This window comes from Vipera berus (genome assembly GCF_964194415.1).
Source record: "Vipera berus genome assembly, chromosome: 1".
Classification (NCBI taxonomy): domain Eukaryota; kingdom Metazoa; phylum Chordata; class Lepidosauria; order Squamata; family Viperidae; genus Vipera; species Vipera berus.
In genome coordinates this window covers 155718346-155743584 of record NC_138202.1, presented here as the reverse complement: position 1 = coordinate 155743584, position 25239 = coordinate 155718346, and the positions used below count along the sequence as shown (strand labels likewise).

The following is a 25239-nucleotide window of genomic DNA, read 5'->3' as shown; positions in this document are numbered from 1 at the left end:
TGGTTAGGTCACCGTTAAAACTACAGAGGTTTGCCAGGAGGGGGAAAAAAAACAACAGCTAACAACCTTATCAGCCCATTAAGAATTCCCATCAAAAGTAAATAGGTAAATATTTAATCTAAAGATGTAATTATTTTCTCGCACATTGTGTTATCTTAATGAAGAAGTGATGGGTTTTTTATTGATTCACTCCTTAGTCACGTCCGGTTTTTAATCTTTCTTGTTTTTCTCTTTTCTTCAGTACTTCCTTATGCAAGAGAATAACTAGTAATTAAAATGTGCAGGATGACAAGATGGAGCAGCCAGTGCTTGTACCACCAGGTCCGGACAGCTTTCACTACTTCACTAGAGAGTCTCTTGCAGCTATCGAACAACGCATTGCTGCAGAAAAAGCCAAGCAGTCCAAACAAGACCATAAAGACAATGACGAAAATGGGCCAAAACCAAGTAGTGACTTGGAGGCTGGCAAATCACTGCCATTTATTTATGGTGACATCCCTTCTGGAATGGTCGCTACTCCCTTGGAAGACCTGGATCCATTTTATGTTAATACAAAAGTGAGTATTTCACGTTATCATTTGTTTTTTCTCTTTCTCTCCTATTGAGTGTCTGCCTTGACAGTCACCCTTTCAGGTTTTCTGAAGTTAATATGCAATCTACAGTTTGCACAAGGTTCCCTTTGAGAGCTCTACAACTGTTGATACACATTTGTACTTTTGGATATGAAGAATTGTTATACTGCATAACTTTTTATTTGTGCTGCATAGGAAAGGGAGCCTAACAAATCACTGGAAATGTATATTTCAAAGACAACTAAGGAAGTTCCCCAGCAAAATTAAAAGAAAGATCACAATGTGTGAGTAATGTTAGAAGACAAGTCTAAAAATTACAATCTGCTTTATAGTAGATTATTTATAAATGAAGTTGGTCCTTTCTGCAAGATGACCACTGTGCTGTTCTGAGATTGGCACAGAAAGTTGCTAGAGTAACAACCTGGCATTCAGTAGCAGCCTGTAATAAGGCCTTTTTCATTTGTGATCATGGATGAGAGAACTAACTAGGCATGCTTAACTGAGAACTGGCTGAGCATCTGGGGCAGATCCCCTCTCTAAAATGTATTTACCTTTAGGACAGTGGTAGTGGATAAGCTCTGGTCATTTGGGTTATTCCAAGAGGTGCTGCTCTACAGATAAATAGATACAAAATCCTGTTGTTAATTTGGACTGTAGGCATTGGAGCCATGGTGGCGCAGGCTAACTCACTCTTCCCTCAAGGAGTTCAATTCTGAGCAGCTCAAGATTGATTCAGCCTTGCATCCTTCCAAGGTTGGCAAAATGAGGACCCAGATTGTTGGGGGAATATGCTGAGTCTGTAAACTGCTTAGATAGGGCTGTGAAGCACTGTGAAGCGGTATATTAGTCTAAGTGCTATTGCTATTGTTAGATGGGATTATTGTTCTTGTACCAGACTCCCTGCAGTGTTGCAGCCTCCCTGCCCAAGCCCATTGGCTGGGCTGGTGGTGTAGTTCCCCAGGCTTATAGTCTAGGGAACTTCAACTTTCCTTCCCTGGAGCTGGAGTCTGAGGTCGCTTGGGAATTCATGATCACCACGTTAGTCATACAGCTGACCTAGGTCACTGAAAGCCTAAAATGTAGTGATGATTGTGTGCCAGATCTGTTTGTGTGTGTGTGTGTGTCACAGCCATGGTAGTGTGATACTGGAGATCACCTTCACTCCCCTATCATTTTCAGAGCATTTTCTGATTGATTCCTCTATTTGATTGGTTCATCCTAGGCAACTAATAGAGTCCACTGGATTTCAGGGGAGTTTGGGGGGTGGGTTTTAAGTCTGGTGCACAGTCTGACCCAAGCCTTAGTTGCTGCTTGGAATGAGAAGGCTGTTGGGGCTTTGGATCAGATCTCTCTCCTTTTGAGGATCCCTTGGATTACTGAGAAGCTGAGAAAGATGAAGTGTGAGAATATATGCCTAGAGAACCAGAGAATAAGGGGTGAACCCAACCGAGTATGAGTTAGAGCCAGTATTCAGTATTCACTACACCCAACGTACGATATTAAGGGCAGCAAAACATCCATATTTTCCCATCCTTATTGAATTTACAGATAGCTGCCCATCATTCCTGTTTAGAATAATTGAAGTTTTTCTTCAGGAATATATGAAGCTTCTTTTCAGATAAGGTCAGATTTACTCCAGATTGGACTTCTGCCTTGAGGCAGGTCCTGTAGAGATAACTGAGGCCAAGGCCAAGGTCAGGGTTCTTGGAATTGTTACCATGGCCACTTATGTACTGAATCCATGTTCCTCCTGATTAGCTAAAGTTTCCAGGGAGACAATATGCAGTTGCATACCAAAGGTAGTGAATTCATCCTCGAGAGTGGGTGTGGTCCTGCTGTTACTAAAAGAGGGAACATCTTATCCTCCCATCAAGATGCCATGGCTAGATCCAACCATTTTAGATAACTTTTGACCTATCTGGATTATCTGAAGGTTTCAGTTGGGTTTCAGATCTGGAATGGGTCTGAAATGGCATCGTTCACTTGGAATGATCTCTTGCAGAAGTGGGATGGGAGAAGGGCATCCATCTTTAGTCTTATCTCTCAGCAGTCTTTGACATCATTGACCATGGTATTTGTCTGGACTGACTTCAGGGGATAAGAATGAGAGGCACAGTTATATGCTGGTTCTCCTCTTTCCTTCAGGATTAGTTCAGTTGGTATGTACGGAGGATGAGAGAACTATTCTACAGCCTCTTCTCTGTGGATTAACATAGGACTTCGTGTGCTTCTCCCTCCTGTTTAACTTCTACATGAAACCACAGTATCTACATCTCTGCCCCAGGCCAACCAATGATACCGTGTAGGTTTTCTCAGTGTCTGGAGGATGCGTAGGATCTGGAGCTGTGGTGTCGGAGTAGTTAGAATGCAGTACAGGTAGTCCTTGATTTACAACAGTTCATTTAGTGACCATTCAAAGTGACAACGACACTGGAAAAAGTAACCTAGGACCATTTCTCACACTTAAGACCATTGCAGCATCCCCGTGGTCACGTGATCAAAATTCAGGCGCTTGGCAATCGGCTTATACTTATGACGGTTGTAGGGTCCCGGAGTCATGTGATCACCTTTTGCGACCTTCTGACAAGCAAAGTCAATGGGGAAGCTGGATTCACTTAACCATATTGCTAACTTTTAACAACTGCAGCAATTCACTTAACAGTTGTCACAAGGAAGGTCGTAAAATGGGGCAAAACTCACTTAACAAATGTCTCATTTAGCAACAGAAATTTTCGGCTCAATTGTGGTCGTAAGCCGAGTAGTACCTGTATCGCAGGCTGACTTTGTCCACTGCCAGGAGTTTAATTCTCACCAGCTCAAAGTTAACTCAGACTTTCATCCTTCTGAGGTCGGTAAAATGAAGACCCAGATTGTCGGGGGCAATAGGCTGACCCTGTAAACCGCTTAAAGCACTGTGAAGCAATGTGAAGCAGTTGATACAGCATGTCTAAGTGCTGTCGTTACTATTGCTGTGTGGGAATCTGGATGAAAAAGAAAGGCTTCAGCTCACCCCTGACAAGAATGAGAAGCATTGGGTTTTAGGGTCCCCTGGATCAAACAAAACTGATGTTCAGGCTGGGGCCTTTCCTGGATTCACAGCTCCCACTTGCTCTTCCTGAGGAGTAAGTGACAGTGACTTTGAGAGCTTTTGTACAACTTCCTTTTAGCGTACCATTTGTGGCCCAGGAAGCACTGTTCACAGTCTCTCACAACTTAGTCACCTCCTGGGTGGATCACTACAACTCACTCGACCTGCGGCTGTCCTTGAAGGCAATCTAGAAACTTCAGCTAGTCCAGAATGCACCAGAATGCAGTTATATGTGTACCTTAGTGCACACGTATTACACCTCTGCTCTGTAACTGACTGCCAGTGTGCTTCTGATTGGAATCCAAGTGCTTGTTATCTTTGATAAATCCCTCCCTACCATGGAGTTGCATTATTTGTGGGACCACCTCACCCTAATTATTTCTACCCTCCCCAGCAAGACTGATGTAAAGGACACGCTCCTTCTCTCCAATGCAGTCTAATGAGAAGCAAGCCGTTTTGGTCTCGACACCTTTAATTCTGGCACACTATGTGACCGAAGATTAGATTGGTCCTAACTCTGCTGGTCTTTCACAAAGTGCTGAATATCTGTAGGTGTTCCAGAGCACAGGGGTTGAAAAGTTAGAGGGCCTGCAAGGTGTTTTTGTTGATTGTTTATTGACTTTGTTTTCAGCTATCATTGTAGGTTTTTATCCTTTTGCTATTTTTTTCTTATTGCATTTAATATGTTATTAGCTGCCCAGAGTTGCATTTTTGAAGATTGAAAGTCATGTAAATCGATTAAGTAAATAAATAAAGTCATCTTAGTTGTTCACGCCATCAAGTGGCTCTTGAGAAGCTGAACCAATTGAATATTCCTTCATAGCCCATTAAAGAGAAAGCTGCAAAAACAGTTTTATAACACTGTACTTAAAGCCACTGATGGGATTACCTACCTCCAGGGATTTCCTATCCTAGCCAAACCCGCCTGCCACACTTTGAAGCCATTCCAATTTGCCCTCCCAGGTCTTCATTATGACCGTGAGAACCAGCATTGCCACTTCCTCCGTATAGTGGCTGATCAGGGGGGTTCCTTTATTTCTTCAATGCCATGTAATAATACCTTACAAAGGAAGAAAAAGGAAATAGGAACTGAATGGTTGATTGTTTTGGGGCTTCCAGTCAAAGGAGAACTCATTGCCTCATGGAGAGGAAAGAGAGGATATTTGCTGAGCAGCCACAAAAATGGTTATGGGGACAGTCAAGGGCCATCAGGAAAGGGATGTACTCATCTGATATAGAATTTTCCAGTATTAACTCTACCCATGGTGGCATTTATATGTGCCAATTATTTGGAGATGAGTTTGGATTGTAAGTGAACTCTTGAGCTGGGTTTATTTTCGATGCGATGTGCAGCAATGTCACATACAGTGCATTGCATCGTATCTTAACTGTTATCCATATTCTTGAAAGTATATGTAAGTTGAGGCCATCTCTTGATGTGACTTTCACTTGACCCACCTGCCCCCATTTAATTCTATACATTGCTCCTAGTGCAGATCATATCATACTTTCAAAATGTCCAATTTTTATGATTCTTTTGGCCACTTAGCTAAATTATTTACTGTTAATAGTTATTCTGCATAAAGAACATGTCTTTCGTATGCTTTGGTTCTCAATTTTGGAAGCTCACATTGAGTTTATTGTTTAGACACAAACTTTTAGCACCAGAGAAAGGCTTAGTTTACAGAAAACAGACTACCACTGTTCTCTCTCACATTCTGGTGAGAGAGAAATTGCCTGAGGATGGGCCTGTAGCAGAAGTCTGTAAGCTCAGAAGACTAAACCGCTGATCCTGGTGACCGATCCAGATTGGCTATGCCCCATGGATTTTAGATACTACATTAGTTTAATATAATGCCTTATAAAATAACATGTGTTTACTGCATTAGAGGCTACTGCTTTTTTATATTTTGAGTAATACAGCCAGGCAAACCTTTAAAAAGTAAAATCTTCACATTAAATCAATTCCTAAAATGTTGAAGCTATTTATATAAAGGTGAAGTTTATGTAGTTGTTTACATTTATACCCCCCTAAGAGTCTAATAGCTGTTAAACATAAATTGAAAATATATAAAAATACTTTATCCAGAAACAAATTACTTTCCACAAAGACCAAATAAAAGCGAGAGACTGCTAAAATTAAACAAAGAACAATTGATAATCAATGCAAGAAGCTTAAATGTCTGTCTAAAGAAAGTAGATTTTGCCTGCTGACTGAAGGCCATCAGAGGAGGAACTAGAGAAGCTGACTCAAAAGTGAATTTGGAACTTGGTGTGGGAATCAGTAAAGATAGATTGACATGGAATAGTCTAGACACTCAGAAACAAATGCTACCATTACCAAGAGCCAGTATGGGTTTGTCTAAAGTTATAAGGCCAATAACTCTACTCCAGTGGAATGACTAGTTTGGTGAATAAAAGAAACACTGTGTATTTTAATTGAAGTGAATTGGTAGTCATGATATTTCATATTATTGCATGATATTGCATGATATTGTTGTGGATAAAATGAATAAATGTGAGCAAGAGATTATTGCAATCCAGTGAATTTGCAACTAGTTGAACAACTATCAAATGATTCCTGCCAAACTTCATAATTCAGGTAAACCTGGCAAGCTTAAGTAAGATTAGCTCAAACTGCATGATATTCAGCTGTGAGAAATAAAGTCCTATATAGACAGGAAAACTCAAATGCATAAATTGGGAAGACTTTGTTTTGTGACAGTACACAGAAAGAGGATTTTAGAATTCTAATGACCTACTATAGAGTGTGAATATGAGCTAAAATATTAATGGGTTGGATTGACAGAAGCATTATATCCAAATCATAACAGATCATAATTCTGCATTGTTGACCTCTGCATTGTTGACCTCTGCATTGTTGACAGCAATTGAGTATTGTGTTCAATTCTGGGCATCCTACTGTAAAAAGTAACCACGTATTAAAGAAGCTAGAGAGAGTTCAAGGAAACTACTAAAGATGAGAAAGAATGTGAACATTAAAGCTTGAGAAAAGGTTAAAAGTTGCAACAGAAGACTTTGGTAGGGAAAAGACAGCAGTAGAGGGAATGGCCTATACTTTGTTGAAAGTTAGGCCAGGACAGTGAATTGGAATTAAGTGAATGAAGGTTGACTCTGAATATTATTTTATTTATTTATTTATTTATTTATTTATTTATTTATTTATTTATTTATTTATTTATTTATTTATTAAATTTGTATACCGCCCTTCTCCCGAAGGACTCAGGGCGGTGAACAGGGCAATACATATCAAAAACAAGATACAAAAATTAAAAACGATTAAATAAAATGCCCATGAATAAGTTAAAACACATTAAAAGTAGGTTAAAACACATTAATAAAACCCAACCCCATCCCATCAGGCCAGGCCAGCTTGTTCAAAAAGGTAGGTTTTGAGATCGCGCCGGAAGGAGCAGAGGTCAGGCGCCATCCGGAGCTCGACCGGAAGATGGTTCCATAAATCCGGTGCGCCTACAGAGAACGCCCTCCCCCTGGGGGCCACCAGTCGGTATTCTTTGACCGGTGGCACCCTGAGGAGGCCCTCTCTGTGGGAGCGTACTGGACGGAGGGAAGTTGATGCCGGCCGCAGGTGCTCCCCAAGGTATTCCGGACCCATGCCATGTAGGGCTTTGTAGGTCATTACCAACACCTTGAATCTCACTCGGAAGACAACTGGAAGCCAATGCAGCTCACGGAGCAGAGGTGTAACATGGGAGTGTCGGGAAACTCCCAACACAACTCTCGCTGCTGCATTCTGTACCAGCTGGAGCCTCCGAGTGGTCTTCAAGGGTAGCCCCATGTAGAGAGCGTTGCAGTAGTCCACATGAGAGGTCACGAGCGCGTGAGTGACTGTACATAAGGCATCCCGGTCTAGATAGGGCCGCAACTGGCGCACCAGGTGAACCTGGGCGAAGGCCCCCCTAGTCACAGCTACTATATGGTCTTCTAGAGAAAGCTGTGAATCTAGGAGGACTCCCAAGTTGCGAGCCCTATCTACGGGGGGTAATAACTCACCCCCCCATAGAGAGAGATGGGATATCCTGAATATCCCGAGATGCCGGTACACACAGCTACTCGGTCTTGTCAGGGTTGAGTCGAAGCCTGTTCCTCCCCATCCAGACCCGAACCGCCTCCAGGCAGCGGGACATCACGTCGAGGGCATCACTGGGGTGGTTTGGGGTCGAAATGAAAAGCTGGGTATCATCAGCATATTGATGATACCCAACTCCAAAACCACGAATGATCTCACCCAGCGGTTTCATGTAGATGTTGAACAGGAGAGGCGAGAGGACCGACCCCTGAGGGACTCCACAAGCGAGAGGCCTCGCGGTCGACCTCTGCCCTCCTGCCAACACCGACTACGAACGTCCCAGGAGATAGGAGGAGAACCACTGAAGAACCGTGCCTCCCACTCCCAATCCCCTGAGACGCCGCAGCAAGATACCATGGTCGATGGTATCAAAAGCCACTGAGAGGTCTAATAGGACTAGGACAGAGGAATATCCCCTGTCCCGAGCCCTCCAGAGATCATTCACCAGAGCGACCAATGCCGTCTCCGTGCTGTACCCGGGCCTGAAGCCCGATTGGTACGGGTCTAGATATTCCACTTCATCCAGAACCAGAGGGAGCTGATGCGCCACCACACTCTCAACAACCTTCGCAAGAAAGCGAAGGTTGGAGACCGGGCGAAAGTTATTTAACACAGCTGGGTCCAGGGCAGGCTTCTTGAGGAGAGGTCTCACCACCGCCTCCTTCAAGGTGGCGCGGAAACTACCCTCACTCAAAGAGGCAGATATAACCGCCTGGAACCAGCCTCGTGTCCCCTCCCGGGCTGCATAAGCCAGCCAGGAAGGGCACAGGTCCAATAAACATGTGGTGGAGCTCAGCCTCCCCATAATCCTGTCCACTTCCTCCGGAGTCACAGGATCGAACTCCTCCCAGATAACATTGACAAGACCGCCCGTGTCCTGATCGTCAGATTCTGCCCAGTCGGAGTCCAAACCGGTCCGAATCCGAGCGATTTTGTCCAACAGATGTTGACTAAACTCCTCGGCACGCCCCTGCAAGGGTTCCTCACTCACCTCCTGATTAAGGAGGGAGCGGGTCACCCTAAACAGGGCGGCCAGGCGATTATCTGCGGACGCGATAAGGGTAGCGAAGTAATTAGACCTCGCCACCCTTATCGCTGCGAGATAAGACCTAATATGGGTTCTTAGTCGCAATCGGTCGGATTCAGATCTCCAGGCCCCGTCTCCGACGCTTCATTCCCAGAGCTCCGCAGAGAACCATGGAGCCCACTGGGATCTGCGCCGGGTCAGGGGCCGCAAGGGTACAACTCGGTCAAGTGCCTCCGTGGCCGTCCTTTCCCAGGCTTCCACTAAGGCATCTGCCAAGCTGTGAGCAGAGGAGGCAGGTGGGGGCCCCAGTGCTGCCTGGAACCTCTCAGGGTCCATTAAGCGTCTGGGACGGAACCATCTAGTTGGCTCAACACACCCACGGTGGGGAGTGGCAAAACGGAAGACCAGCCGCAGGAGATGATGATCGGTCCATGACAGGGGCATAACAATTGGGGAGCCCCCACCAAGATCATCTAACCACCGTCCAGATACAAAAACCAAATCCAGGGTGTGACCTCCCACATGAGTCGGTCCATGAATTACATGCGTCAGGTCCATGGCCGTCATGGAAGCCATGAACTCCCGAGCTAACTTGGATGATCCTCCCAGGGATGGGGAGATTGAAGTCACCCAAACCCCCGAGAGGATATCAAGAAGCTCAGGCAGGGCTGCTGCTGCACGACTAGGCGAAAGGTACACCAGCAGCAAGCCCAACTGCGCCCTAGGACCACACCTCAGTAAGAGAGATTCACACCCAACTATCTGAAGAACGGTGGCCTCCTGCGGACATAAGGTCTCCCTCATAACCACAGCCACTCCCCCACCCCTACCCTGAGTCCGAGGCCGGTGTAGCACCCGGAAGCCTGGTGGGCAAAGATCAACCAGGGGGATACCACCCTCTGGGCCCAACCAGGTCTCCGTGATGCAAGCCAGGTCCGCATGCTCACCCTCGACCAGATCCCGGATGAGAGGAGCCTTATTAACGACGGACCTGGCGTTCAGGTACACCAGCCGGAGCTCAGGTGGCTGCACATCCTCACTCCCGGGGCCTTGGGGTGAAGACAGAGGGTTGGAGCGCCTCACCGCTAGTAGATAGTGGGGATGCCCTCCCGGATATCGATACGGCCCTCTGTTCATACACCTGCTCCTATTCCCTAACGTCGTGGGAATAGGTAATCCCACGACCCGCTCCGGAGCTCCGGAGGCAACTAACCCCGGCTCCCCCCCTACGCGATCTGTCCCAGGCCTGGCCTGAACAACGGTTGGTGGATTACCCCCCATTTCCAACCAACCACGACCCTCCCCCCTCCCTAACCCCACAAAAATTTTTGCTAAAAAAGTAACCAGGGGCCTCTTATTAAATTTAAACCTGAGGCCCCTGTTCCTGCCCAGCCATCTCTCAGGGTCCCAACAATCGTGCCCTTCATCAAGAGGCAGAGTGGAAAATGAGGCAGGTCGCACCCAGGATGGGGGGGCACCTCTGAGGGCGAACAGAACGGTACTAGGGTAACTAAGGCGCTTAATAATAATTAAATAAATCCAGCGGTCTACATTGGGCTATTTATTTATTTATTTTATTTATTTTATTACATTTATATACCGCCCTTTCCCGAAGGACTCAAGGCGGTTTACAGGGTGATTAAAAAACCAAGATACAAAAGTTAAAAACAAATTTTTAAAAAATTATATTTGTCCCTGCATAAATAAAACCCCAGTTAAAATTAAGATTAATTCTCAGCCTGGGCCAGAGAGCTCGAAGAGCCAGGTCTTCAGGTCCCGGAGGAATGAACGGAGGTCAGGGGCAGTCCTCAGCTCCACTGGCAGCTGGTTCCAAAGGGCAGGCGCCCCCACTGAGAAGGCCCTATCCCTGGGTGTCGTCTGCCGGCAATCTCTTACCGGTGGCACCCTGAGAAGACCCTCCCTGTGGGAGCGCACTGGACGAAGGGAACTTGATGCCGGCAGCAGGTGTTCCCTCAGATATCCCGGACCCAAGCCATTTAGGGCTTTATAGGTCATCACCAGCACCTTGAATCTCACCCGGAGGGCAACCGGGAGCCAATGCAGCTCGCGGAGTAGAGGTGTTACTTGGGAGTATCGGGAAACCCCCATCACAACTCACGCGGCCGCATTCTGCACCAGCTGAAGCCTCCGAGTGGTCCTCAAGGGCAGCCCCATGTAGAGAGCGTTGCAATAGTCTAAACGGGAGGTCACGAGCGCATGAGTGTGCGTAGGGCATCTCGGTCCAGATAGGGTCGCAACTGTAGGCAGCTAGGTAGTTAGAATAAAGTTAGAATAGAGATGTTAAAGAATATTGTTGACCTTGTCAAGTCAGGGCGGCAAAACATAAAAAACCATTAAGCCAAGCCCGTCCAAGCCAAGCCAAGCCAAGCCAGCTCTACTCTCACCCGAGCTGGCAACAGATATAAAGCCATGACAGTTCTCTCACAACAAATGGCGATACATCTGGGCAAAACTTGGCTAAAGACAACCGGGATAAATCCACCTCAGCTGATCTCTCACATCAGAGGGTGGATTGATAGTTAATTGTTCTGCCCTCTCACTGCAGACAAGTCCCAGTTCTGTCAGGGCCAATTCTTGGCCAACAATAACTCTTAAAGTTGCAGCTGATGCTCCATAAGCAAGAGAGAGACGGGGTGCCGGTCGGCTGCTCCGAAGCATCAGAGTTGGTTCCTAGCCGCCGTATCACACAGTATCTTGCAACTCCGAAAGAGGGGAAGGTCTCCACGGCACAAAACAGCAGTCCAACAGATGATCCAGGGCCTGGAACCATAACCATCTTAGTCGGGGGAAGGAAGGAGAAATCTCTTCGTTGCGGCATATACTGTGCTAGCTGAAACTCCGCCAGCTGAGACACCAGCTGAGACGCGTAGTAAAACAGCAGGCAAACCATGATCGCTGCTCAAAGAGCTCCCTACATCTCCACAACCAGCACTAATCAGCTGTTAATAGGCGGCAATTAGTTCGAATCGCCATATCATTCCCCAGTCTTAAAACTCCAAGGGGGGGAGGTCTTCAGGTGCAAAACAGCACCCCATAGTTGACACAGACCTCAAAATCACCATCTCAGTCAGGGGGGGAGGAGGAAGGGAGAAGGGGAGGTTTACTCGCTGCGGCAGCAAGCAAGCTGAAATGCCGCCAGATGAAAGTCGTGGCAAAGTAACAGGAGGTCTTCAGGCGCGAAACAGCAGCCCATAGATGATACAGACCACGAAAATCACCATCTCAGTCGGGGGGAGGAGGAATGAAGCGGAGAAGTTTCCTCGCTGCAGCAACACACGAGCCGAAACGCCGCCAGCTGGAAATCGCGGTGAGGTAGTAAACACATCCTCAATCACCAGCCCAGCTTCGCCAGCGCCACAACCAGTTCGAAGAGAGCCTTCACACCACGAAACGGTGCCCGGCAACCACACTACCCACACTCCATCCAGGAACAGCAAGTTCCTCAGCTGTTCAGCTGCTCAGCTGCTCAAACAAAAGCCCGTTGCGGAGCTCACAAACTCAGCTCCCAACCGCAGCTGCCATCACAGTAGCAACTGTGAGAGGGATCTTAGAAGGAACTTTCTGACAATATCTGCTTTTAAGCAACGGTTTACCTAGAACAGGGGTCCCCAACCACCGTCCGTGGACTGGTACCAGGCCGCGGCATGCCAACAGCCGGTCCACACAAACAAGCAAAGCCCCAGCCATGGGATGCAGGCAGTACACAAAACCATGCCCCCTCCAGTCCACGGAAAAACCTCTCTCCACGTACCCGGTCCCTGGTGTCCAAAAGGTTGGGGACCTCTGACCTAGAACTTTTCAAATGGAGGGAGCAGGGTTGGACTAGATCAGGGGTCCCCAACCTTTCCAGGCTGGCGGCCCGGAGGGCAGGAGGGGGAAAAGAGGGGATGGTTTTGTGAAAGGGGCTCACGCGAGTGAGGACCCAAACTCCCGTGATGCTCATGTGAGTGGGGCTGTGCATACACACATATGCACGCGCACCAACCTGCCACTCACACAGCCTCGTTGTGAATAGGTCACAGCCCGGTAGTGGGTTGAGCCCACAGATTGGGGACCTCTGGACTAGATGACTGATAAGGTTCCTTCCAACTTACTTACCCTTTGACATTACGTTTCCATGCCATGGCAAATGCTGTATTGTTTATATAGTAAATAATAAGTCTTTTTACTACAAAGGTTGGTTCAAGGATTGGTTCAGGGTTTTCTTGGAAAAAGCAAACACAGAAAAATTAATATAACATTGCATATGTTTAATTTGCTTTCCCTTTTTCTTTTTTTCTTCCAGACTTTTATAGTATTGAATAGAGGGAAGACAATTTTCCGATTCAGTGCCACCTCTGCCCTATACATTTTAACTCCTTTCAACCCTCTTAGAAAAATAGCTATTAAGATTTTGGTACATTCATATCCTTTTCAAATGGTTGGTAACAAATACTTTTCTCAAGATAACTATTACTACAACTTGTTATTTCATTCCTTATTTCTATATTGTTTATTGGGTTGAAAAGAAAGTTGTTGCACACTATTTAACTATAAAATGAATATCTAAAATTCATGGAAATGCTCAGGTAGATGTCCACAAAATACGCAAATAAGCAAATGGCCTCAAGAGCCAGGTGCATTCTGGGAATGAGCACTTGTGGTTCCACCGTGGAAAAATATGCCTGCTTTCACTTGTCTTTATGCAGTTCCCTGCTATGAAGTACTGGCCTGCAGTGTGAAAACATTTTCAGAATTGAGTGTTTTCTTATGCCAGGAATCTTCAAGAATTCTCATTTTGCTGTTAAGTTTAAGCTCCCAATTCTTTGATGGATTTCAAGCAAGGTCAAGAGTGTTTGAAAAGCTCTGAGTATTTTGTGTTATTATAGTCCTTGTACAGGTTTACTCTGTAGTAAGTTCAGTGGATTCCAAAGATTCCTAAGGTAAGTGATTACATAATCACAATCTAAATTATCTCTATATATTAAGTTCTTAGTTCTTAAAAATTGTCCACTATAAGTTATCAATGGTAAACTGGAATAGATTGCATCAAACCATTGTCATATATACTTGTAGTCCTCGATTTACAGTATTTTGTTTAATGAACATTTGAATTTACAACAGCACTGAAAAAAGTGACTTGTGACCATTTTTCACACATACGACCATTGTAGACTCCCCAGGGCCACATGGTCAAAATTCAGATGTTTAGCAACTAGTTCATATTTATGACGGTTGCAGTGTCCTGGGGTCATGTGATCACCTTTACAACCTTCTGACAAGCTAAGTCAATGGGGAAGCCAGATTCACTTAACAACCTTGTTGCTAACTTAACAACTGCAATGATTCACTTAACAACTGTGGCAAAAATGGTAATAGAATGGGGCAAAACGTACTTAACAAATGTCTCTTTTAGCAACAGAAATCTTGGGCTCAATTGTAGTCATAAGTCGAGGACTACCTATATATGTTGTTATATTTTTTCCACTAAATATAGATTGTATTATAAAGTCAGATAATAAGTCATTATTACTGGGGATATTTTTCTAGAAACTGGATGTTAGACATCTTTACAGGATGGCTGTTTGAAAAAAGCTGATAAATGATTGAACATGATACTTAAATATTCTAGTTCTTTGCATATGACATAAATAAAAAAATCCTGAAAATTTCTGCATTGTATGGTATATTCAACTTTATGTTTTCAGTGTGGTATGAATCATACTGGCCAGAAACTGATAGTTTGCAAGTTTGTTGGACAGTTTTGTCATATATATAGCCCAGTATTGACATTTATCAGCTAGATAAAAATAATAGAATATCATTAGGCAAAACATATTATATAGAACTGAGTACAAAGAATGTTTTTTTTCCATTATAAAATGCACTAAAGGCTCATCTACATGTTCTGCTTACTCCAGGGCAAAAACACCCTGCAACTATTTATTGAGGATGTGTGAAACCACCCTTGCCCACTACAAGGGCAACCTCTGCCCATCTTTGATTGAGTTAAAACTGAAATTTCCCACCTTCTGCTGGCATGCACAGTGGTATGAGATATGTCTCTGGGACTTGTTTTCATTTCATTGTAGGTGATGAAAGTAGGATATGTGGACATTCAGAATTCTGGTAGACTTGTCTTCAGAAATAGCTTAGTTGTAGATTACCCACGCAGTGCACCACTGCTTCACCAGCCTGTTAGTGAGTCAGTTTGGAAATTGGTTAAATCCTTTATCCCAGACCCCTAAACACATATCATCACTTCTGTATGCCCCCAAGCCTGTCCCAACAAGGAGATCTTCTACTGTCAATAATTGGCACCAAAGGGACTTCCGGTGGCGGCGCGGCACCGGAGACAGCCCTTTCGGGCTGCCCGCGGCTCAGATGTGTTATTTCCACCCGAAACAGCGCCGATCAGCTGTTCGGGTGGATTTGAAGCCCCCTCCTCGGGAGAAGAGGAGGGGGTGAGCCCCCAGGTAGGGGTTGAGTTCTCCGGGGCCGCCTGAGCTTAAAGCTTGGGCGGCTGAAGGATCGAACTCCCCCGTAGCCTGGGTTGCTCCCAGCTGGTCAGCGCCTCTGCTCCGTGATTTCTGGAGCGGAGCCAGGCGTTTGCGACCACCCCTGCCAGAAGGAAAGACTATGGAATAAAAGGAGCAGGCAGAGCGGTACAGGAGGAAAAGGTGAAGAGGACTTTTATTGCTGCTTTCTAGCTTAATGGATTTTATAAATTTAAAAGTGAAAGTGCGTAGTAAGTGAAAGTAAAGATGGCGGCTAAACCTCCTCCAAAAGCTCTTTGGAGTGCTGGAACTTCTCCGGTGCAACAGTCATCATTGCAAGCGTTGCTTCTTCCTGATGTATTGACACCGAAGGATTTACAAGATGCTCTTGGAAAATATGCCCAGGTAATTCTGGAAGCAATGGGTGATAAATTTGCAAAGATGGAGGAGAAGTTGGAGAAACTGGAGGAGAGAATAGAAGAGAGGATGGAAGAGAAGTTCAGAGTGATGAAGGTAGACATTTTGTCTTCAGTGTATAGAGTGGCTGAATGTGTGGAAGATTTGGATGAAAAAGTGGAAGATTTGACTCAAAAAAATGCCATATTAGAAGCAAAAGTACTGGAAAATGAAGATTTAAGAGACAAAATGGACAAAGAATTGAGTCTTGCTCAATATTACCAGATGCAGTATGCTGTTAGAATCAGAGGTTTAAAAGAGAATATTAAGGAAGATCTAAAGCAGCTGATTTCTGAGGCTCTGGAAGTAGTATTGAGTCAGCCAGCATCTGAAATAAAGGGAGGCATGGATAAAGTGTTTCGTGTGAATTCATGGATTGCCAGACAGAGAAAGCTACCTAGAGATGTGGTGGTTTATTTTGTAAAGAGGGAAATTAGAGACGAAGTTATTCAAGCTGCTTATGGTACTAAAGTCGTGATTGCTGATCAAGAAGTTTTGGTTCTAAAAGAAATTCCTCCAAAGATTTTAAGGAGAAGGAAGGATTTTACATTTTTAGTGCAAGAGCTCAAGCAACGAGATATAAGGTTCAGATGGGAGATTCCAGTTGGGTTGATGGTGATGTATGAAGGTAAAAGGTACCGTTTGACCACTGTGATGCAGGCGCGTGATTTTTACAATAACGTTTTAAAAGCAACCCCACTATCACTTCTGGAAGCTGCAAAGGGATCTGGAGAAGGAGAACACCAAGAGGCTGAAGATGGACAGACAGAGGAGAATGGTGCTGGAGGAGATCAAGCTACAACTTCTTTGGATGATTCTAGAGAGCAGAGGGTGACGTGTGCTGCTTTAAAACGATCAAAAAAAAATAATAAAAGAACAAGATCAGCAGAAGTCTATGGAATTTCCAAAATGTACTTACAGCCAAGTAGTGGGAGGAGCACGGCCTAAAAAAGATAGTCCTGTTTAAGCAGTGCTCCAAGAGCTTTGGGATGATATGCATGGCAACTAAATTTTTAACTTGGAACGTTAATGGACTAAATTCACCACAGAAGAGGAAGAAAGTTTTTTAATATTTAAAACAATTCAAGATAGATGTTATATGGTTGCAAGAAACGCATATTAGGGTTGTGGACCAAAAGTATTTATCGAACTCAAGGTTGGGCACGCAATTTGTTGCTTCTGCAATGAATAAGAAAAATGGAGTGGTTGTTTATCTTAAAAGTGCTTTAACAGCGGACTTAATTGAAGCAGATAAGCATGGAAGATATGTTATGATAGAGTTGCTGCTAGTAGGTAAAAAGATGCTTTTAGTTGGATTATATGCTCCTAATTAACAACAAGTTGACTTTTTTAGTTTATTTCATACAAAGCTTACCCAGTTGGATTATAAAATTTTTATTTTTATGGGGGGTTGGAATGGTGTTTTGGATGTTCAGATGGACAAGGCTGGAGCTTTTAAGCGCGTCCCAAGTCATGCTAGACTGCCTAAATCCTTTTTTGAAATGAAGGATGACTTGGAACTGCGAGATATTTGGTGTGAAAGACATTCGTATGAAAAGGATTATACCTTTTTTTTTTTCTGACAGACATCAATCTTTTTTTCAGGATCGATTTCATTTTGTGGACTAATGACTTTTTTTTAAGGATTAAGAAGGTGAAGATATGTGCAAGAACTATTTCTGATCATAGCCCAGTTTGGCTAGAGATTTATAAGGAGAATAAGGAGAAATTTTTTTTTTGTTTTTTTTATATATTCTATATTAATAGTGTTTGTAGTTATCCTATGTGAGCTAGAGAGTGATAGATTTTAGAGTCTATGGTTGTTAGCATATGGTTGTTTATGATTCTTTTTTTCTTTTTTATACCTTGTACTTAGCTCTGGGAAGTCGGGGGGGGGTGGGGAGGGGGGGAGGGGTAAGGAGGGAGGGATAGGGGAGGGGTAGGGGGGACTGTCAAAGATAAAATGTATGATAAAACTTTTCAATAAAAAAAAATAATCGGCACCAAAGGCGGCTTTCTGTATTCTCTATATTGCTTCTTATGTGAACAGACTCCTGATTGGGGGTTTCATTGCTAAGGCAAAACAGGGGTTGGAAATGCAGTTAGGACTTCTTCCACACTGGATATTAGCATTTCAGTGCAAATCCAAAGTTTTTTGTGCTACCATTTAACCAGGATAGTGCAGTATAGTAAGTAAATGCTAATGTTTTAATATTAATTTTATTAGTAGTTACATTTTGGCTTAAACCAGAAATATCTAAATATCAGGACTTCTTTTTCTTTTCTGGAGGAGATCTGCATTCCTCCCCAGTTGTAAGCAAAGGTATTCAGATGGTGAGGCTGCAAATAATGCATAAGAATAAGTACGGTATGTATGTATCATAGCTCTTTCTTCAAAATGCATTGCTATTAAAACCATGTTGAAAATTAATTGATTACATGCCATCAGTGTGATGTCAACTCTTGCAGGCATATACAGTAGATAGAACTTCTCCAGGATGATCTGTCCTCAGTCTGGTGATCCAGAGTTCCTAGCGATGCACAAATTGTTGATGTAATTAAATCCATCTCTACCTTGCTGGTGGTCATCCTCTTCCTTTCTTCTAATTTTTACAGTATTATGGACTTCTCAGAGGAGTTGGGTCTTTCCCTAATATGTCCAAAGATTGGTTGTAATTTGAGCCTGATCATTTGTGCCTGGAGTGATTTGTTCAATGATCCATTTGATGGTTTTCTTGGCTATCCATGTATTCACAGGAATCTTCTCCAACATCAAACTTCAAAAGCACCAATATTCTTTTTATCCTACATTTTATCCTACATTTTATCCTACATAAAGTCCAACCTTTGCTTCCATAAAGTATCATAGGGAATAATATTGCCTGCACAGTTCTGATCCTTGTAGGCAGTGCTTTTTTTGTAAAAGAAAAAGGTGCCGGAACTCACACATGTCATACAACCCACCTTGCCTACCCTAGAAGGTTCCATCCAAAAAAGGTGCCGGAACTCCGTTCTGAGCGTTCTGTGACAAAAAAAAGCCCTGCTTGTAGGTATAAACAAGACACAACACAGAATATTTCTTCCAAGGCCTTCATTGTGTTTCTACACAGATTGTAACATGTTTCTTGAATGTTGGCTCTTTAAATGATTGATAGATGAGATCTTGTGGGGGTTCCCATTTTCCTAGCATATTCTATAGGTTGACACAATCAACACAACTGAAGATCTTTCTACAACCAGTGAAGCACATACTGGCTTTTTTCCTGGTAATCTTTGGCTTTCTCAATTATCCATTAAGTGTCAGCAATAATGTCCCTTGTTCCTCAGCCTTTTCTAAAATCAGCTTGAACATCTGGCATCCCCCTTTCCATATAGGACTCTAATCTGTGTTTGGAAGATCATATTCTCTTGGTACGTGAAGTAACAGATATTGTGCAAAGGTTTGCATTGTTTCTTTGGTATTCATATACTGTATAGACTGAAATTGACCTCTTCCATCTGTTGGCTCTTGTGTTGGTCCTCTTGATTTGCTGGCAAAACTGTCTATAATTTTATATTTATTGATTTTGGAAAATGTTATTAGATATACCTTTTATATATTATGATGGTTTTTTTGTATCCAGTTTAGTTACTGAGTCTTTATTCCACCTGCATCAGTTTATTAATGATACCTTTTGCCCATTTCTAAAAATGAAATCAAAACAAATGTTCAGAGGTTTGTTGTGGAATAAAATGGAACTTTCTTTCATTTCAACTGCTTTTATATATGATATAATCCTAAAACTTTAGAAATATATATATACATTGTCCCTTAATTGTAACTATATTATGGGACATATATATTTAATTAAAACAGACAATCTGTTAAGACGTATTTACTTATCATTGTAAAAAACATTACTATATGTTCCTTAATAATACGACTCACATTATTCAGCATGCTCATTATGTGCACTATTTTGACCAACTGCGTATTTATGACCCTAAGTAGCCCCCCTGAATGGACAAAGAATGTAGAGTAAGTGCAATATTATTCTTAATTGCATGTTTAAATGTGTTTCTGAGGGATGTAGAAGACCTAACAGATTGAGCTCATATGCATGCTCATATACAATGTACATATAGCATAGCTGTGATCTAGTGAACTTCAATAAGCAAAAATCTGCATGCATCCAACTGACTGATCACTTTCCATTCCAAAATCTTCCTGTTATACTTCACAAACTCTTCCCACAATGTATTCTTTAGCCTCACAAGATGATGTAGGGTAGAGAGTTCAGAAAATAGGCTAGACTGATTTATGGAGGATTAGCATTATTTTCAGGTGCAAAAATGGTACATTTGTGAGAGTAAAGAAAGGGCTTACCACCTTTATGTCATGTAAATTTTGAGTGGAACCAGGCCTCTTCTTATACTGTAAGTCTCTGCAGGCAGGAAGAATCAACAAGGCTTCTTGTTTTCATGCAATTGCATGCAATGCACAGGACCATCTCCTGATAGCGTATAATTTGATTTCTTCCCACACATGTGTTGCCTTAATGTCGGGGAAGTAAAGAGTAAAGCATGGGCTTTTTTCTATGGGTGCTTTTGATTTCTTCAATGATACAGGAAGGAGTCCCCATATCACCCTCAAAGGGGGGACTTGGTAAGATCTAGGATGGCAATTCTGACTTATTTGAGTATTTAAAAACCACTTGCATTAAGAGTTAATATGTTGTTTTGTTTTTACCAGATATACATTCACAGGAATATATACCTTTGAATCCCTTATAAAAATAATTGCAAGGGGCTTTTGTATAGATGGTTTCACTTTCCTCCGAGATCCTTGGAACTGGCTTGATTTCACTGTCATTACATTTGCGTAAGTTTTCCATTCCTTTTTCTCCCACCCTCTTTTTATTGACATATATTAATTTCAGCATATGTACTCCAACATAATATACAGGAGCATGGAGACTATTGTAATTAAAATGTGTTTTAATCAATCAAGGATAAAAACAATTTTATGACCAATACATTTTCAATAGTCCTAGTAAATCCAACTATTGAACTAATTTATTTTTTGCTGGGGAAAATAAAGCAGAGCAGATAATATATTCTTTTGTCATCGTTGTTATTTGTAATTACAATATATACACAATTATTGCTATTTTTTCCTTGCTTGTTTGATTTGAGGACAATAATAGTATTCTTTCCTTTGTAAAACCATATAAATACATTCATATAGTAAAGTAACTGGTACAGCAACTAGTAGTGTAGAATGCATGGTACATTAATAGATTTTCTGTCCAAGAAGCTCTTTCAGAAACTGTATATTTTGTCTTTCTAATAGAAAAAAAACCATTTTTTCAAGCACTCAAGATTATGAATTAAGTTTCTTGATGTAAGAATGGTTGAACTATTTTTCCCTTCTCTGCCAAGAGGCACAAGCTCTTGAGCTTCAATAGTAGTAAAAAACAGATTGAAGACTGATGTCTTTGTGATTTTAGAGCTGTGGGGAGGCAATCATTTGCTTTTTCTTAAAATGTTAGGTAAAACCTGGCATAGATTGAACCTAATTCTGATACATTCATACAGGCTGTAATGTCTGACCTAATATTGGGATGGTGATGATGATGATGACGACGACGACCATCATCCTTTCTCATTCATTTTTTTAAATATCTGACCTAATGAATAATTTTGGAGAATATGATACCTTGTTCATTTGTTGTGTCATTTGGGTTGATCAAAATAAAACCATTTGTTTTTCTAATGGACCAATATAGCTTCTGTTGCTTTATATTTTTCTATTTAGTTTAGTTAGATCCATAGATGTTTACACTGAGGTCCCTGGGTACATGTTGTCCAATGTATAAACTGATTGTTGTTAAAAGCTCTTAATGGAAGATGTTGATATTTATTTTTCCCCTAAAGTTACCAAGGGGTCTTGATGAAGTCCCCAAGTAAGTACCCTGAAGTCTACCTCAATTCTGAATAACTGTGGTTTAATTCTACAGGTATATAACAGAATTTGTAAACCTAGGCAATGTTTCAGCTCTTCGAACTTTCAGAGTATTGAGAGCTTTGAAAACTATTTCTGTAATTCCAGGTAAGATGTAAGTGGTGTAAGGTGTTAGGTCCCTTGTACTTGTCCAACTGTTCCTTTTTATCCTGTCATTGTGTTTGTGTGTGAACTCCCCTATTACAGATATGTGACAGAGTTTGTGGACCTGGGTAATGTCTCAGCATTGAGAACATTCAGAGTTCTCCGGGCATTGAAAACAATATCAGTCATCCCAGGTGAGAGCTAGGTTAAACCCAGAGGCTGACTTTTTAGAACTCCATGGAAGATGAAAATACATTTTTTTTCACCATAAGCCTCGTTGCTTGCTTATTCATTTAAAAGAACAAAGAAGAAAAAAGCAGGAATCATGTGTTGAAAGAAATTAATCTTGTGATCCTTTGCTTTTTGCCATTTGCTTGTTCATTTTTGAAATCAGCCTTTGCGTTTAACACATTGTTGCATGACATGCTGCAGAACACGGCCTGTGTGATTTGCATCATAGAATGTCAAGCTTTAAGGTCAAGCTGTGACAGAAGCATAATCATGTATTCTTGGTTTAGCCATCTGTTTTTTTACCTGCAAAATGGAAAATTATGTTTCTCCTTTGTAGTTTAATGGAACTAATGTCTGAATTGTTATCTGGCATCATGAAATAGTTGAAATTAGTCAACTATAACAGAGTAAGACATGTAAGAGGGGGAGAGAAAGAGAGTGTGTGCATAAGAGACTATTATTTTTCCAGTTCCATTTTTTCTACCTTAATTTGATTCAAGGGAAGAATAAGGTGTTATAAACCTGATGGTTTGGGGCAAGAGAAGTTGGCAGTTAAAAAAAAGCCATTAATCCATTCCAATCCATATGCCTAAACGTGTTAATGCTGGAGCAAGTTTCATTGATAGCCATAGCCCTTATTTTGGTGCAACGTGCTTAGGCTTAGCGTGATTGGAAAATTTCCTCTGTGAGGGAAAAGCATGATAGCACACGCACTTGTTTTATCATTAAAACAAGTTATTCTTCTTTTAATGAAGCACAATACATTTTCATCCACAATTTCAAGGAGCATAAACTTCTGGGCCTCATCCTCACAAAATACATTGTCACAAGTGACAAACCATTTAAAAGGTTAGTTCACAAACCAACAGGGCCATTGATTTGAGCTTCTGCATGAGGGTTTCTTTAACATTACTGGGATCACCATTTTGTTGTTTTTTCATCTGTCTTTTCAGTTGTTCTCAAGATGTTCTTCTGCTTCCAGGTCTGAAGACAATTGTGGGAGCTCTCATTCAGTCTGTGAAGAAACTATCCGATGTGATGATTCTGACAGTGTTTTGTCTGAGTGTCTTTGCTCTCATAGGACTCCAACTGTTCATGGGCAACTTGAGGCATAAATGTTTGTATTGGAATCCACCAAATTCTACAGATTCTAATGATACTGATCTATTTAATACTACATTTGGAGAAAACAGTACATTGAATAGTACTCCATTTGACTGGAAGGCATACATAGAAGATGAAAGTAAGAATATATTTTCTTTGTTTTTTCTAATGGCATTCCTTGATATTGCACAATTATGGTTCAGATTTACTGACACAATGAGATGGTAGCTGCTATACTTTATCAAACTATGAAATATTGTCCATGTCCATCCTCCCTGGCTTGATTTAGCTGATGTTCTCTATTGTCTTAAATTTCCCATTGTAACTGATGTCTCTTGGAAGATTATATATTTTATTTTTGAAAAACATGTCAATTTTCTCATGATAAACATTTATGCTAGGGTAGTTTGCCATGCCATTTAAAATCAGAATGAAAATACATATGCAATAGAATAATTAAATAGTGAACTGTCAAAATGAAAAACCACTGCGGCGTCCCCCCCCCCAGTACATTAATGATACCAACTGTGTGAAAAGTAAGGAAAAAGCTTGGGTGAGACAGAGATCTAGGACTGCTGTTTTGAAAATGATGAACCCGTTGAACAACCAAGTTTATTTATGGCGATATTACAGTTGATCAAGTTGATCTCGCCTTCAGCAGCATTATACAGTCTCATAAAACTCTGTCCATCTACATTTCCTCCAAATGAGAATAGATTGAGAGTGTAAGCAAATCAATTATCTAATGTCATTTCCAAGTATGTGGCTTCGTATGAACTAGAGAGCCAGGTACCCTATCATTCATCAGACTTCCTTGGTAATCTTGGAAAATTTTGCATCTTGCTAACTAATCTGTTTCATTGGCACATTAGAAATTTAAAAATCGGTGACGTAGGCTTTCTATCGTCAGCCTGCACAGTAGTGTCACATACTACAGCGCAAGCATGCGCACACAATCAGAGTAAAGATTTTATTCACTTCTTGCTCCTCATTTCTATCTGTTTCCTCCTCCCTTGTATTCTCAATGCTGGGCAATAGAGAGGAGAAAATGATAGCTCACTAATCTTGGTGGACTGGACAGCTGTTATGATAAGGGCCAAAAGATTGTGAATGTCAAAGGAGGCCAAATCCAAATAAATTTCCTGTATATTAGCACTTGCAAGTGATCCCTAAGCATCCATTGAGGAGTTTAGGGTATTAATTAGTCTTTTTACCAAAGCAGGAGATCCTGCTTTAGAAATACTGCTTCTCCTGTTTTATGAGGAGTTTCAGTTTCTATCCATAGCTATATGCTGTGGTTCAAAATATTGATTATAGTTGCCCTTAGTGTTCTTTTATCATGCTTTTTCTCACCATATTTGAAGTAGTTTCTATGATTGTTTCAATTATGCAGGTGAAACTCGAAAAATTAGAATATCGTGCAAAAGTTCATTTATTTCAGTAACGCAACTTAAAAGGGGAAACTAATATATGAGATAGACTCATTACATGCAAAGCTAGATAGTTCAAGCCGTGATTTGTCATAGTTGTGATGATTATGGCGTACAGCTCATGAAAACCCCAAATCCACAATCTCAGAAAATTAGAATATTGTGAAAAGGTGCAATATTCTAGGCTCAAAGTGTCCCACTCTAATCAGCTAATTAAGCCATAACACCTGCAAAGGGTTCCTGAGCCTTTAAATGGTCTCTCAGTCTGGTTCAGTAGGAATCACAATCGTGGGGAAGACTGCTGACCTGACAGTTTATTTATTTTATTTTTTTATTTTTATTCCATTTATATCCCGTCCTTCTCCGAAGACTCAGGGCGGCAGAAAACCATCATGGACACCCTCCATAAGGAGGGAAAGCCTCAAAAGGTAATTGCAAAAGAAGTTGGATGTTCCCAAAGTGCTGTATCAAAGCACATTAATAAAAAGTTATGTGGAAGGGAAAAGTGTGGAAGAAAAAGGTGCACAAGCAGCAGGGATGACCGCAGCCTGGAGAGGATTGTCAGGAAAAGGCCATTCAAAAGTGTTGGGGACTTTCACAAGGAGTGGACTGAGGCTGGAGTCAGTGCATCAAGA

At 42.0% G+C, this 25239-nt stretch overlaps 1 protein-coding gene across 1 annotated transcript in view; it reads left to right on the top strand.

Annotated features, from left to right (window-relative positions):
• Nucleotides 1-293: 293 nt before the first annotated feature.
• LOC308664450 (sodium channel protein type 1 subunit alpha-like) overlaps nucleotides 294-25239 on the top strand; it is a gene marked incomplete at its 5' end in the record, with an annotated part of 76997 nt that continues 52051 nt past the window's right edge. The window contains 7 exon segments of the mRNA XM_081321688.1: nucleotides 294-557; nucleotides 13105-13227; nucleotides 13230-13243; nucleotides 19689-19769; nucleotides 20484-20612; nucleotides 21751-21842; nucleotides 23053-23313. Of these exon segments, the coding sequence (XP_081177814.1) occupies nucleotides 294-557; nucleotides 13105-13227; nucleotides 13230-13243; nucleotides 19689-19769; nucleotides 20484-20612; nucleotides 21751-21842; nucleotides 23053-23313 (964 nt within the window).